The 15,055-nt window shown below is 38.2% G+C and overlaps 3 protein-coding genes and 1 long non-coding RNA gene across 6 annotated transcripts; 2 read left to right on the top strand and 2 right to left on the bottom strand.

Moving 5' to 3' along the window:
* Positions 1–3,168: 3,168 nt before the first annotated feature.
* LOC108621527 (chymotrypsin-2) lies at positions 3,169–4,362 on the bottom strand. Its single transcript, XM_018018906.2, has 3 exons — positions 4,183–4,362; positions 3,754–4,113; positions 3,169–3,689 (listed from the first exon to the last, which is right to left on the bottom strand). The coding sequence occupies exons 1-3, from the start codon at positions 4,312–4,314 to the stop codon at positions 3,387–3,389; spliced, it is 795 nt and encodes a 264-aa protein (XP_017874395.1). The 5' UTR covers positions 4,315–4,362; the 3' UTR covers positions 3,169–3,386.
* Positions 4,363–4,424: 62 nt separating this feature from the next.
* On the top strand, positions 4,425–7,043 carry LOC149270720 (uncharacterized). Its single transcript, XR_016268532.1, has 2 exons — positions 4,425–5,396; positions 5,454–7,043. It is a non-coding gene; the product is annotated as an uncharacterized LOC149270720 (long non-coding RNA).
* Aduk (unc-51 like kinase 3 homolog Aduk) lies at positions 5,899–14,914 on the bottom strand. 3 transcript variants are annotated; one of them, XM_018018899.2, is made up of 8 exons: positions 14,781–14,914; positions 8,578–8,737; positions 8,362–8,510; positions 8,064–8,288; positions 7,281–8,005; positions 6,796–6,980; positions 6,652–6,738; positions 6,186–6,327 (listed from the first exon to the last, which is right to left on the bottom strand). In XM_018018899.2, the coding sequence occupies exons 2-8, from the start codon at positions 8,662–8,664 to the stop codon at positions 6,229–6,231; spliced, it is 1,557 nt and encodes a 518-aa protein (XP_017874388.1). In that variant the 5' UTR covers positions 8,665–8,737; positions 14,781–14,914; the 3' UTR covers positions 6,186–6,228. The 3 variants fall into 3 exon arrangements, with proteins under 3 accessions (XP_089318089.1, XP_017874388.1, XP_089318088.1); XM_089461962.1 differs by lacking the exon at positions 14,781–14,914 and adding an exon at positions 13,272–13,385; XM_089461963.1 differs by lacking the exons at positions 6,186–6,327; positions 14,781–14,914 and adding an exon at positions 5,899–6,088 and having other exon boundaries at positions 8,578–8,820.
* pasi2 (Protein) lies at positions 8,823–10,938 on the top strand. Its single transcript, XM_018018902.2, has 7 exons — positions 8,823–8,966; positions 9,211–9,351; positions 9,421–9,559; positions 9,620–9,749; positions 9,808–9,902; positions 10,120–10,356; positions 10,417–10,938. Exons 2-7 carry the CDS (start codon positions 9,281–9,283, stop codon positions 10,516–10,518), a joined length of 774 nt encoding a protein of 257 aa, XP_017874391.1. The 5' UTR covers positions 8,823–8,966; positions 9,211–9,280; the 3' UTR covers positions 10,519–10,938.
* Positions 14,915–15,055: the final 141 nt, after the last annotated feature.

The raw sequence follows: 15,055 nt of genomic DNA, 5'->3' as shown, positions 1-15,055 counted from the left end.
TCCGTCCGTCCGTCTGTCCGTCTGTCCGTCTGTCCGTCTGTCCGTATGTTTGAACGCGTCGATTTCCGAAGATATAAGAGCTAGAGACTTGAATTTTTTTTTAAAATGACCGTATATACAGCGCGGACGTCGAGTTTGCTTTTAAAATTCGATAAATCATCCCGTTATGTTTTTATCGAGTAAAAACATTCAAGTTCAAATCAGGTGCCTCTATAGCTAATTGTGAATGATTTTTCTTTTTTCAAATTTCTCAAATATTCAATATAATAAGTAGATCATATGCTGAAAGTTTCATTAAATTCCGTTCAGTCAAAAATTAATAAAAAATAATCAAATATTTGGCCAATTAACAAACGCACGTGCAGCAGCTACAACAAAAATATTCGTTGAATCACATCAGCTGTTAGTTTCGTTTAGTTTTGGTAGATGGCGCTGCAGCAGTGAATCTATTTGAGTTTTGCCAGCGCCGCCAGCAGGAGTGGGGTGGCCTAGTGTGTTAGGTGCATGACGCTCGATCAAGAAGTCGCGGTTCGAATCCCGATCGGTGCAACACTGATGTTTTTTTTTTTTTTAATTGTTTCAAAATATTTTTATATTTTCATAAATACGTTTTCTATTTAATTTATATTTTTAAATACACCGAAATTGAAATTTTAACTATACTTTATGTGCGTTTTTAATAGTTTGGTTATTCTAGCAGATTCTTAGAATCACATCAGCAGTTAGTTTCATTTAGTTTTGGTAGATGGCGCTGCAGCAGTGAATCTATTTGAGTTTTGCCAGCGCCACTAGCAGGAGTGAGGTGGCCTAGTGTGTTAGCAGCATGACGCTCGACCGAGGAGTCGCGGTTCGAATCCCGGTCGATGCAACTGATGATAATTTTTTTTTAATTCAAAATATTTTTATATTTTATTAAATGAGTTTGGTATTTTATTTATATTTTTAAATACATCGAAATTGAAATTTCAGCCATACTAAATGAGCATTTTTATTTGTTGGGTTCAGGGTAGTATCTAGTCGAGCACTCTCGACTAGAGTTTTCTTACTTGTTTCTTAATTAAATTCATTTATATAATATATAATAATAACGACACCTAAGACCATTAACGTAGAAATTATAGATATATGTATATGCATATACATATATACAAATTATAAAGTATTCAATCTTTTAAAGAGATGTCAGGTGTTTAATAAATAATTGTTATTTACCAAGCCGCTTTGTCACTTGATTTGTTCAAAACCAAAATAAATTTAACGCTTCCAATCTTATTTCTTCCAGAAAATGAGGAGCCAACGAATGTTTAATTATGTTGTACATTTAGTACGGTGTAGTTTAAATCGCTAAACGCTCATGCAGTCGCATAATTTTGTTTGGCGGAGAGTACCTAGGTTGTTGATGAGAGCAATTAATGTGTGATTTGCCACATAGAGGAAAAGTGCTGTTGGTTGTTGCTGTGGTTTTTGTTGGAGTTTGCCCAAAATCAATTTTTTCTTTCTGTGCCCATCCAATTCGTGCACGTTAGTGTTTTTTTGTTGACACACGAGACCTGTTGCTCATACCACGAAATGATTTCTATAGATTGTATGATATAAAATCATGTATCGATACTTGTATTCATGATTTTTTGTGTTGACAGCGATAAGAACAAAATAAATCAAAATAAGTAAATGAAAATTAAATAAAGCTAAAATAGAGCTAAATTAATTTTTTTAAAGCCAGAATTCCCGCAACCCGCCGTTTTCAAATTTTTCCCGCATTGGGACTTCAAATAAAGCCAGATCTGACGGGAAAAAAGCTAAAATGACACCCCTGATTAGATGCCCGAGTGATGCAGTTTGAACTGATTTCAAAGTTCAGCTGATCATTTCATTCATAAAAAATAAAAACAATAATTAGAAAATTAATTAATATCATATTACATAATTTCGTAGGTTTTCAGTTCTTAATATCCTTTTGAATGTGAATATTATACATTTGTAAATACACATGATTATTTACATATACAACTATAAAATAGAAAATCGTCAAGAATGAAACTAAACACAACTTAGATAATAAAGGTGTTTTATTAAAAATTTAGGGGAAAAAATAGTAAAATTAGAAAATAGTTAAAGGTAAATAAATATTGGATAATAGCATATGTCAATTCAATTTTCCAATTTCTGTTTAGATTCAGTCTGAAACGTGTTTCCATTTCCCACATTTATTTGTTTATATTTTCATCTATATAGAAGTTCGAATCTTCAAATTTATTAGGATATTTGCTTTACTTTTACTTCAATTTTCACTTCTGAATTTCGATAGGGTAATTATGATAATACTACTATAAAAAGCACAAAGTATATCCGTATACCGAAAATTTGCCTGTACCATTGCAAATATTTACCGTATAGTACATTTTTACGTATATATCACACCACTCAACACTGCACTTGAATAAATTGAGATCACCTATAGTACTATTCAGCTATATTATTGTTTGCAATAAGCAAGCTAAAACTGTCTGACCATAGGATTCTTGATACAATGTTAAAATTCTTGAATTTTATTTTTAGGAGCATCATTATTTTGTAAAGATATATTACCTATTGACTTTTTGTTCATATCGATCCATTAAAAATTATTATTTGAGTTAATTCTAAAGAAATGTAAATATATTATATATCCTAATGATTTCTTTTTTTTCAACAACAAATTTATCCCTAAAAAAATTTTATATTTATATATGCATAGAATATATTTATTATATATATATATATATATATATATATATATATATATATATATATATATATATATATATATATATATATATATATATAGAGAGAGAGAGAGAGAGAACTATGCCGTTTTGTCTTTATTCAAATTCAACATTTGAGAAATGCTGCAGTTACAGGCAAAGGTAGCCTCGAACATGTTTGAAGCACGTTCGCATGTTAAAGCACTGTGAGTTAACAGACAAATATTAATGAGTTAAGAATCAGCAGAGTTTCACACCTTGGCAAATGTACTTGCTATAAAATTAAATTTTCAGCACTGGTTGTTGTCTTGGCTTACAGTTTGAACCAAATTGAAAGCATTAAAATTTCATACTTTAGGAATTTAAATTGTAATAAAATAAATGTGGTATTCACTATTAATAGCCCCATTTGTTATAGTCTATATTGTATATTATTTTATATTGTATATTCTCTTTCTTATTCTTTGATGTACGTGGAACAAAAGTTGTTTTATTTCTCAGTGCAGATAGAACGATTTGAAAGAATTTGAGTCCACAACAATGATTTATGGTCCAATCGATCGAAGGCGGTGATAAGGCCAATGCGATAGCCACATTTATTATACGATCTGCCATAAATACGGTGGCTAATTGACTAGGCGCCTAAGCCAATATGATTTGTTGCTTCTGGATCCAGTCGACATAGTTGGCCACCTTGGTGTAGACGCCGGGATAGGGCGGCACGGTGCAGGGCTTCCTGCTCCAGGACACGATGCCCACCTGCTGACCTTCGTGGAGCAGCGGACCGCCCGAGTCGCCGCTGCACTGACCCTTGCCGCCCTCGTCGACGCCGCCGCAGATATGATGTTGGGGGTTTGTGGAGCCACTATGGCGGGCGACACACTCCGCATCCGAATATACCTTCAGATGCACCTGCTGCAGTGTGGTCTGGATAGAGCCGCCAGACTACAAAATTAAATTTCAGACATGAGACACAGATTAAGATCAGATAAGTTATAGCTATACTCACTTCATTTAGACCCCAGCCAATCAGTGTGCCGTCGCCGCCCTCGTTCCCCTGGGGCGTGACAAAGTGTAGCGCTGGCAGCCGGACAGGTGCCACGTTCTTGTCAAACTTGAAGGGCACCTGCACCTGGAGCAGAGCTATGTCGTTAGCATAATTGTTGTATGGATCGTAGAGCTCGTGCTGAATGATGCGCTTGACGCCCACCACATTGGGTCCGTTGGCTGCGATTTTCGTCACTCCGTACTGCACGGAGAGCTGCGACGCCTGACGCCCGGCCGTGCAGTGAGCCGCTGTCAACACAAACTGATTGGATACAATCGAGCCACCGCAGGAATGGGAACCGGTTGGACCGCGCAACGAGATCTGTCAAATTGGGAAGAAGGTACTCATTGTAGACAGCTAGATCCATGTGGAGGTCCGACTCGTACTCACCACAAACGGATAGTTCTCCACTGCGGCATCTGTGCCGTTGACCACTCGACCCATTGGAGGTGCGCCATAGACGCTGCCGCAGGTGAATAGCAGCAGCAGAAGCGCGCACAGCTGTTGCCCGGACGATGTCATGATTAGCAATTGGTCGATTAGATTCTAACTGGCAGGCGGGCGCTGCGACTAGCGTCTTTTATAGACGGTTCCATTGGAGTGTGCGCTCAGGCGATACGGCACAAATTTACGGCCTGCGATAACTGCGCTATAAATTTTAAAGTTTTTGGTTCGTTGGTCTCTTCGATTTACAGTTTATAAATCAGACTGGATTGGGTTTTACTCAATGATTCAAATACATTTCGCATTATTTTTCAAATCTAATCAATCAGTTAGACAATTGATCAATCAATCAATATGGATAGAAAGTTTCATTGGCCCAGACTTTTGCCTATTTATAAAATAATCACTCTAGGCTTTTGTTGTTTATAGCAGATTAAAGTCCTTTGAAACTAACAAAAACAGGGAATAACTTCAGATCGCAAGAATCGAGAGGTTGTTTAAAGCTAATCTAGTAGTATTTGAAGTAGTAGCAGTAAAAATCTTAAGTTTTCTTTATACGTGTGTAGAACCTAGAAAGTTTATTGTATAGGGTAGCTAGGAATAGTTTGGAATACTTAGGTATTTATCGACTTTTATATACTGAACCCATTGAAAATGGGAACTCAGATAGTTTCGGCTAGCTCCATAAAGCGTAGAAACGAAAACCATTTTACTATTCACTATTCATGCTAGAAGTCTGCAGTCGCTAACGGTCTCTTCGTTTCAGCGCGGATTTTTGATTGTATTTCAGATTACTTAGGTCTAGAATGCAAGGAATTTTCAATTTTCTGGTTTTAAGTACTGCCCCTATTTCTATTATCCTCAAATAGATTTTCGATTTGGCAAATACAATTATAATTATCGCATTCTAAAGGCTTTATTATGAAGGAACATCTACAAGAATAGTTATTCAAAGAATAATTGTTGTTACGCCAACTGCGCAATTAGCAGAGCGTAATTCTGTTAAAAGCGTTAAGTGAAATACATAGTTCAAGAAAATTGTAAGTGAGTCAGTATTATGCGATCATCAGTGTAGCAGCTGTAGCTGTTGGAGGGGGCGTTTCTCTGTTCCACTGATCGCTCTCCTATGCTCGTCCGGGTGCACGCTTAATGTTGCATGAGTATAATAAGAGTAATACCAAAATTTAATCTAGAGAAGTGAAGAATTTGTTTTGCAGACCTACGCATAATAGAAATGTAGAGTAATTGGTACATTAGCTCTTTGCATCTCTGGATCTCTAGAAATCCTCTAGAGTTTGAATCCATTATAACATTCAGGTAACATTCTAATATGTTAAGAGTGCAGCTCTTAAAGAGTCGTTTATGGGCACATCCAATCCAATATTTGTGTTTTTAGAATATGTAAAAAAATTCAAAACAACCTTTTTTACTGGATCAGGAATTATACTTAGAATATTTAAAATATTATCAATGATCGATTATGTTTCAAACAAGAATTCGATTATTTTAAATAAAGGGAAAGAGAAAGGGTTCATGGTAACACTTTTACACATTTTGAAAATATCCATAGATTAACGTATTATTGACGGCCACCTCGAGACACCTGCAAGCGTAATGCGGGAGAGCATTGAGGGATTTACAATAATACCAAACGCCAATCCAACAAGTACATGTCTCTATTTATATGTAAATACAAAACGGACAGATGGTCAAAGGACCCGGTCTAGATAGAGTCAGCTCGTCTTCATATTTAAGAACATCCATGACTTTTGAGGTCGTCCATAGATATTTCCATCAGTTACTACCACACTGCAACCCATCACAAAGAGTAATCCACAGCTGCCTCGGGAGACTTTAATATAAATTTAAGTAATTTTTGTAATCCGTGCATTATTTTTCAATCAATCGGAACTTACCCATTCCCACACATAGATGCAAAAATAGAGAAATGCGCATACACATAGATCTGCTTTAATTTGAATTTATGCTTGACTAAACCATTTTAATTAAATTAATCACAATGCATAAGAATAAATAAACGTGTGGCCTGATATCCGGTAGAAAGTGTGGCACAGTTGCTGGAATGTGAGACTGTATAAAGAATGCTTAGCGGAATGCGGATGGATACATGTACGTTCAACGTTTTAGTCACAAAAATTTGTAAAGTATTAAATTTGATTATAGCCAGAGGGTAAAGCCAGAGGGTATGCCTTAACGTATACATAAATATTAACAAATGTTAGCCACAGGTATTAGAATACGTGAGTCAGCTGGGCCCACACACAATCTAGATTATACACTATATATATATAAATCAAACTACGCTACTCCACGAATCGATGCTGAGGGCATCTGTCTACAAAAATACACTTAACAATCGGATTGGACTCGCTACTGAATAGTGCAGCTGCGTACCGTTGACATCTTCTGTTCCTCCTCATCCAGGTGCTTGGCGCTCAGTATACTCTTGATGCTTTCAGCCTCCTTGATCCAGAACTCCAACTGAAAGGGAATCAAGATTGATAGGAAACTCATGTGGAAACTGGAGCAGGAGCTAACCTGTTGCAGCAGCAGGTTGCGTCGCTCGCCCTTCGGCTCATTGTTCACAAACGGCACCAAAATGCCCAGGGCAGAGGTATACGACTCCAAGGCGGCGTCCAGCTTGCGCTCGTACAAGTAGAGCTCGCCCTGCCGTCCGATTTCCAGGCCAGTCTTCAGCGAGGGGCTCGAGTTCGATAGGGCAACTGAAATTCGTACAATGCTATTTTCAGGGAATTTCCAATTAAAAGTTCGATGTGATAATGGAACGTGAATTGGTATATGTAAAAGATAGCGATTTAGGGACTAAGCAGATTACTGTTTGCAAATTGTCATTGCAAGTGGTCAGCGTTCGACAGCCACTCCCACCTGTGGAGTGACCGTTTAGCAAAAGCTATAAAAGATATCTAATCAGTTTACAAATATCAAAGGTTTTCCCTAATTCCGCGTGATTTATGATAATTGTTTCGTGGTAACTGAAATCAGGATTAAGTGAGATCTCATACAAAGCTGCTTATAGCGTGCATCCGGCTCAAGCATTTCCATCATGCGGGATGTGCTTGGCTGTGTCTGAGGATTGGCAGCCTCGGCGGCTGTGGCAGCGGCGCCTTTCTCCAATGCCTTCTGCTGACGCTGGGCCAACAATTTGTACTCGTCCTCGATGATAACGTTTTTAATCTCCTCCGCGCGCTTCATATAGGTGAGCGCTCGATGGCGCAGCTCTTGGCGCCGGCTGGCGTCCGATTCCTCGGTGATCAGCGGCACAAAGTATTGCAATGCGCTGCAATACAGATAATAGGCCTCCTTGTAGTTGCGCTTCTCATCGTGCTCGACCGCCTGGGTAACCAGGTCTATGGCCTTCTTCATCGTTTTCTCCGAGGGAAAAGTCTTGAGATCTAGAAAGGGATGCGCAAAGAAATCCGCAAACGAAATACGTTGCGCTGGCTCATGCGCCAGCAGTCGCCGCAGCAAATCGTGGCATTCGTTACTGATGCGCGCATTCGGTGGCAGCACAATGGGCTCCGCCTTCCGGATGCGCAGCAGCAGCTCCTCAATGGTGCGCGAGCTGTACGGCGCCTTCCCAAACAGGCATTCATAGAGAATGACGCCCACGCTCCACAGATCCGCCTTGGCGTCGTACTGATGCTTGCGCACAATCTCTGGCGCCATGTACAGCGGCGAACCCTTGAGCTGCTGATTGATCTCGCCCAGCTTAAGGTGTTGCGCAAACCTGTGAAATGTAAAAAAAAACTGTAAATAAAGGGCTCCAATCTCATTCGATCACATACCCAAAGTCCGCAACCTTTAGGTAGACATTATTAGCGGTGCGCGTCAGCAACAAGTTCTGTGGCTTCAGGTCAAAGTGCGAGACATCGTTGGCTCGCATATATTGAATCGCCGCGGCCAGCTGCCGTAAAAAATAGCGACATGTGGACTCCGGCAGCGCCTTCTTTGTGCGGATGAAGGCGGACAGATTGCCCGCATTACAATACTCCAGTACAATGTATATGTTCCTGAGGAAGAGGAGAGGAATATTAAAGATTTTCTGAATACCCAATCGAATACATATATTTATATTTAACCCACTTGTCATCCCAGAAGAAGTCCTGCAGCGTCACAATATATTTATGTTTGAGGTCGCGCAGCAGACGAATTTCCGTTATTAGATTGTCGCGAGAGCTTTGGGACAACGTGGACATTTCCACATACTTAATGGCGTGATAAGTGCCCTGTTTCTAAAGAAATATAGAAAGAGAGAGAGATAAGTTGATTCGTGGAAATTTATTCAATTCGTCGGCTTACTTTATGGCGCGCCTTGTAAACAGATGCATAGCTGCCCACTCCAAGTTTCTCTTGTATGTCATAGTCTGTTATTCGCGGCAGTGTCATGATTGAAAAGTATTATAAGGCCATTTGTATATAGGAAGTTTCAGCTAATGCGTTTTCGAATTAAATTATTGCTCTATAATTAGAAAAAACCATAACAATACATTTGACAGTCACAGCGACTGATGACACTCAGCTGATTGACGATTGTGCGCAACATCGATACATCTGTTGCACAACAGTTGGGCCACCGTTCCGTGCAGTGCAACAGGGCGATTGTTGTGTCAACCGATGGGCAGCACTTTTGTGATTCAGTGTGTTTGTTGTTGATGCGTAGCTCAGCAACAGAATTTAATTATTTTGAGGTAAATAAATGGATAACACAATTTGGAAGTGCGCAAAACAAACAATGGATTAGCTTAATCTGGATGCCACATAATATAATTGACACGCAGCGGACCTTGGCCTGCAAATCTACTAGCAAAAGCTGTGTGCTCAAGCTGGGCTTCTCATGTGAAGCAGACACACCCATAATAACAAATTAATCAGACACGCCCGTTAGCAAAGTTATTAAAATGTTATCACAACTTCTGTTCTTCCATTTTGCAGCTGCTCCTTGTGTAGTGCTTGAATCTCCAAACATATTTCATTCCGTGACGTCACAGAACAAGGCTTCAACATGAATTATGGCCGCAAGACGCCTTCGACCTATCGATCGAATCCCTCGATGTATTCCCATGCGACGGGCAGGTAAATCAATACATATATATAATTATGAAAATGATTTGTAAGCGATGCATATATTCAACTACTTTTCAGATCTTCTACAAATTTGCACTCGAAAATGTCGCGCTCCACGCGAAGCGTTCGCATCCCTTGGTACCAGCGGCCGCTCCTGAAGAACAACCAATACATCGATATACAGAAGGGAGCCATGCTGATTGGCCTGTTCGCTGTGGTGAGTTCCGTGGTTTGTTTGTATTCGCGCGCTTGCTGATTCGAGTGCCTCCCTCCGCAGTTTCTTTCGCTCTTCACCATTGCCACCACGATCTTTGACATTTACTGCTATGCGATGGCTGCCCCAGGATCCACACATTACGGTTACTATATTATATCGTACGAGTTTGTCTATGTTGGAAACAAGCACGGTATATATGCGGTCATTTATCTGTTCGAGAATTACGTAAAGCCTCGCTTTTTTTCCAGTCCGCAACATGCTGATCGTATTCGCCCTCTTCTCGCTTATTATGGCCCTGGTGAACTTCGTGACCAGCATCCTGCTGTGCGTGGCCTTGCGTAAGGTAAGCTAAAGATTTAGTTTAAGTCTTTTCGTTTGGCTCTGCCATTTTCACTTTCATTTCACACATGCGTTCAAGCAAGAAAAACTTGGAGCACAGAAACGCTTACTGAGCAGAAGGGTAACAAAAAACATCCAACATCAAATCATTTAGTTTAGACACCTCATTAATCAACAAAATACAAAGGAGCTCTATTAACATAATTTCCGAATTCTTGCAGGAGTACGAGCGGAAGGTGATGCCCTGGCTGTGGAGCTTTGCCATTTTCACCATTTGGCGCGCCTTGGCCCTCATCTTCTTTGCCATTGTCAACGATCTGTACTTTGCTTACAACATCATAATGGTGCTGCTCTGGAGCATCTTCTGTCTGGTCTCCATCTACGGCTGGGCCGTTGTCTATTCGCTGTTCCTGGAGCTGGTGGACTTGACCAAGCTGGAAGATTTGGCGCACTTGCGCGTAAGTCTTATAATTTATCAAATAGCCAAAGAGTCTCTGTTAATCCTCTCATCCTTTCAGATGGGCACCATGGCCTCGCTTCACGCCTCAACAGCCAACTCGCTGGCCGGCTCTCGTCCCACAACACCCCACAGCACTGTATCCACAATGCCAGTGGGTTAACTGCCGTATTAATCGCACGTTAAGCTCAATAATCCCGTCCATTAGAACCCAATTAAGCCATGGCTAGGCAGGGATTTATGTGTAAACATTCCATATTCACCAGTTGCGTGCCTTAGATGCGTTCAAACCATGTCTAGTACATATCAAAAACGAATTGCGATTGCAAATTTTTATACATACACATATGAATCTATATAGTGTTTAAGCCTCATTCCGTCCACTCACATTTTAATGTAAACGAATATTTTTGTTATTGCTGAAATCTCTGTCATAATATGTGTTTACTTGATTTATTTTTACTCACACATCCACCGTCCAATGTACCAATATTTTATGCAAATTATTTTATGAAAATCATTTATCAAAAATTTTATATCTTTAATAAATTTCAAGGAAAGTATAAGAATGACGACAGTAAAAGCTCTTTTTTTATCGTTATTATACATTTTTATTAAATTAACGTTAAGTAACTAATTAAAAACCTGAAATTATATATATTTAATTAATTTTGAAAGTTACAATCAAATTTTCGCAATTAGAATCAATATTTAGTATATTTTCGTTTTACGCTGCGGTCGGTCACACTGTAAACAACGGCTTAGAGGTGCCAGCTACAAGACAAGACAAAGCAATTAGCTTTTGCGCGTCAGCAATGATAATAATGAACATCGCCATAGCAAAGTGGGGTAATTACAGTACAATCCACACGCATGCACACATGAATACAAATACCACACACAGAGAACGCTCGTACGCGAGCCAAAGTTCAATTAACTGTGGCTGTTTCATATCAAAGCGCATATAAAATGCTTTGTTTAATTTTGTTAATTTCTTAACATCTCAGAGCTCAAATACATATGCACAGACAACTGCAACTAACTTTCGCTCGCATGTGCTGTATTTTAAATGCATATGCATTTATGCCATACGTATGTACATACAAACATATGCATACATATGTATGTTTGTATGTACATACATACATTTGCTGGTCTCGCTCAGCTCGCAACTTATTGCTACGTAGTTTCACGATATTCGCAGTAAAATATATTGCGCGTCGTTGTCAAATCCTGATGGATGTGCGTGTGCGGCTCTCCCCATGTTCTGCCACTCATTCTCTCGCACTTGTGTGTTGATCGCTGCAACGGTACATAAAACCGACTGACCGTCTCGCACCTGTCCAAGTTGAATGCCCCAAAGCAGAAGAGCAGGAGAGAGAATCCATCGAGCGCTATTTCTAACAGTGCTCAATTTTGTTCTCAACACGTTTCTCAACCTTGCCTTAATATTATTTTTCCTGTCAGTCTTCTACGCAGTGGCGTTGCTGCTTTGTGCTCGGCCCGTAACTGCGCATTTCAACTGAGGCAGTAATATGGTTCGCTTGTATCAGACCTTCCAGACAGATATAAAGTATAAAATGCAACGCTACCTCCACTCCCCACAGATTACAGATACTGTCGCTTGGATGCCACTGCCTGTTGTTGTTGTTGTGCGTGGGGCGCGTCGTTCACCTCAGTAAAACACCCCCACAAGCTACTGTTGCAGCACCAATGGTGAGGCGTACATACATATGTATATACAGATACATATGTATGTGAATGCGTACGTACACATACACAACATATCAACACGTTTGTTTGCCTATGTTTGGCTTTTTGTGTTTTGCTATTGCTCTCATTTGCTGTTAACTGAGTGCACGCAACATTTTCACCACGACGGCTTTCTGCGCGGTTGGTGACTAATTGTTGTTATTGCTAAATTTTGACTTTATTCAACAAAACAATGTTTTGTTTGGTTTCGTGCGATCCTAAACTGACGAAATCAAGTGCTGCGTCTCTTCTACTCTTTCTCTCACTCTCATTCGTTAGGCTTCGGCCTCAGCTGTTGTATGTGCATGTCAATATGTATGTATGCGTACAAGCCCATGAAACAGGAAATCATTTTCGTTTTCTATAGAAAAGCTGCTGTTGGTACTCTTATACATTCAAACATACATACATACATACATATGTACATACATCGCCATGTACACCAATTTAATCTATTCGGTTTATTTTTAAAGCTATACATGTACATACGTAATAATCAAACGAATGATCGTATGTATATACATATGTATGTACACTTCTATGCATATTGTTTAATTTTGTACTCACAAAATAAGTAAGCTGATTTAAAGCTTATTCAAGGTTCATATAAGAATACAAATGCAAACATGTACATATGGGTGAGAGTCCCTTAAAACCACAGTTCATTAACATGAACATACATACATATATATATGTATGTGCACATATTTATGTACATATTTGCATATGTGACATCGATGTTTTTGTAAAATTTAAAACATATGTATATATGTATTTCTAGTCTAATAGACGCGTATAAAAATAAGCCTAATTAAAGACTTAAATGTCCATGTTTCTGTTACGTTCTGAAACAATAAAATCTAATTTGTATTATTAACTTTTTTAATAATATTAAATTATTTATATAATTATATATGCACATGTATAATTATATACATATGTACATATGCGTCTCAATATCACGCCAATTCCGTTTTATTTCTTATCGTCAGACGCATTTACACGTCGATGGCTAAACAAAAAATGAATCGCATCACTAAGATACTTAGCTATATATATGTACATATGTAATATACAAGGATATATATCCCAGCACACATACATACACTGTACTTATAAATAAAATAAATTTTAGCCAACAAAATGTTAACCTGGGAAACTCACCACACAGCATTATTACAACATACGAGCGAATTTTATGTTATTTCCTGATTTACTTATAATTATTCACACGTGTACAACTATATAACTTTTACGCATATGTATACATATTGAATTAAATATAAAATACACATAAATGTATATACATACATATATATTAACATATTTCATAAAAGTGCGCAGTTTGCATTGATGACGCAGCAACAAAAACACAATGGCAATGCCAACAACATGACAATAACAGCAACTGCTCTCAATCTCAATAGCTCTCAGCCTTGCTCTCTCACACAGTTGACGTGTGGCTACAATATGGCGTCGTCGGAACTGTGTCGTCGCTGAATTTCCATTTCAAAATAACAATTAGGAATGTACATAAATGTACGTATGTATGTGTGCAAATATGTATGTAAGTAAATATGAGTTCTTAGCCTCTTCGCTTCTCTGTTAAAAAATAAATAGATGAGTACATATAACAGCAGTTTAATGATTAAATGTTAAAAATTCGCTCTCCATCCTCTCTTTTTCGTGCACTGCATTGGTCTCTGTCTCTATAAATGGTGTATGAATGTGTGTGAATGTGCAGGTCTGTAACTTGTTACAATCATGATACCCTTGAGAATGGTACTTTTGTTTTGACATCAAGTGCGATACGCATTCAATGAAACAAGTTTAATCATATATTTATATACATACAGGTATGTATGTATTTTCTATATCAAATACCTCGAACATTCCAGTCTGTCTGAATGGCAAAAATAATTTATATTATTATGTATGTATATGTATATACATATATATTTGTTTCTATATGGTACCTAAAGAGAAATAAAAAGTCTACTTTATTTTCTGAAGTTCTTAAAAAGATTAATTGAACTGAAGATCTCACAGAGGTGTACCTTGAAACTAGGCACTTATTATTTCAGCGTTTTCGCAAGAGCTTTTAGTTTTCGTCGGTTGTTATTCAACAACTTAAATTTGGCGTGGCAGAATGTTATATTTTCATTGCTGTTTTATCACTAATATGCGCTGCAGCCATATTACGTATATTCATATAAACATACATACACACATAAGTGTGAACATACATTCATAGAATATTCTTGTATGTTTTTCACCATATGTAAGTTCTCTCTTGTTTTTTTATACAAATGTATATGTATGTATGTGTGCATTACTTTGCTCACACTTCCGTCAATGTTTAAGTTTATACATACATATATGATTTTGTATACATGCATGCATATATACATATGTACGTCTGGTTTATTAATGCTACGCTATTCAACTCGCTGTTAACCTGCGCTGTTAAGTGACAAAATAATGAATAATCTCCTAGAATACTCTTCTGTGGACAGGTGATATATATAAATGTAATATTTTGTGGGACTATGTTCAAATATGTAAAATCTCTCAAATTGATGAAAGAAAGTTGTAGCATTGCTAGAAATAAATCACTTTTTGTGTTAACATATTCTGCAGAGACAACAACAGTACATTTTGAGTATAACATACCCAATTTCATTTTTACTCGACTGACTTGCGTTCTGCTTCGCCGTTTCATTCGTGCGTTGAACCTTGGAGACTTCACATCGAGTTTGGAGGATCAAATCCACGTTGGGTTTTGCTACAACTACAACTGTCATCCACAATACAATACACGCGCTGTGTCTCTGTCTGCTTCGCTAGCTGGCTTTGTGTCTTTGTGTGCGTGCGCGCCGTGTTGATTTGGCATAATTTGTAAATGATTTTACAATTTTTGTTACAAAAAATCGTCGAGCGCTCGTCAA

This window comes from Drosophila arizonae, chromosome 2 (genome assembly GCF_054131065.1).
Source record: "Drosophila arizonae isolate 15081-1271.41 chromosome 2, UAZ_ARI_1.0, whole genome shotgun sequence".
Lineage (NCBI taxonomy): Eukaryota > Metazoa > Arthropoda > Insecta > Diptera > Drosophilidae > Drosophila > Drosophila arizonae.
This window is presented reverse-complemented; position numbering and strand designations above follow the sequence as displayed.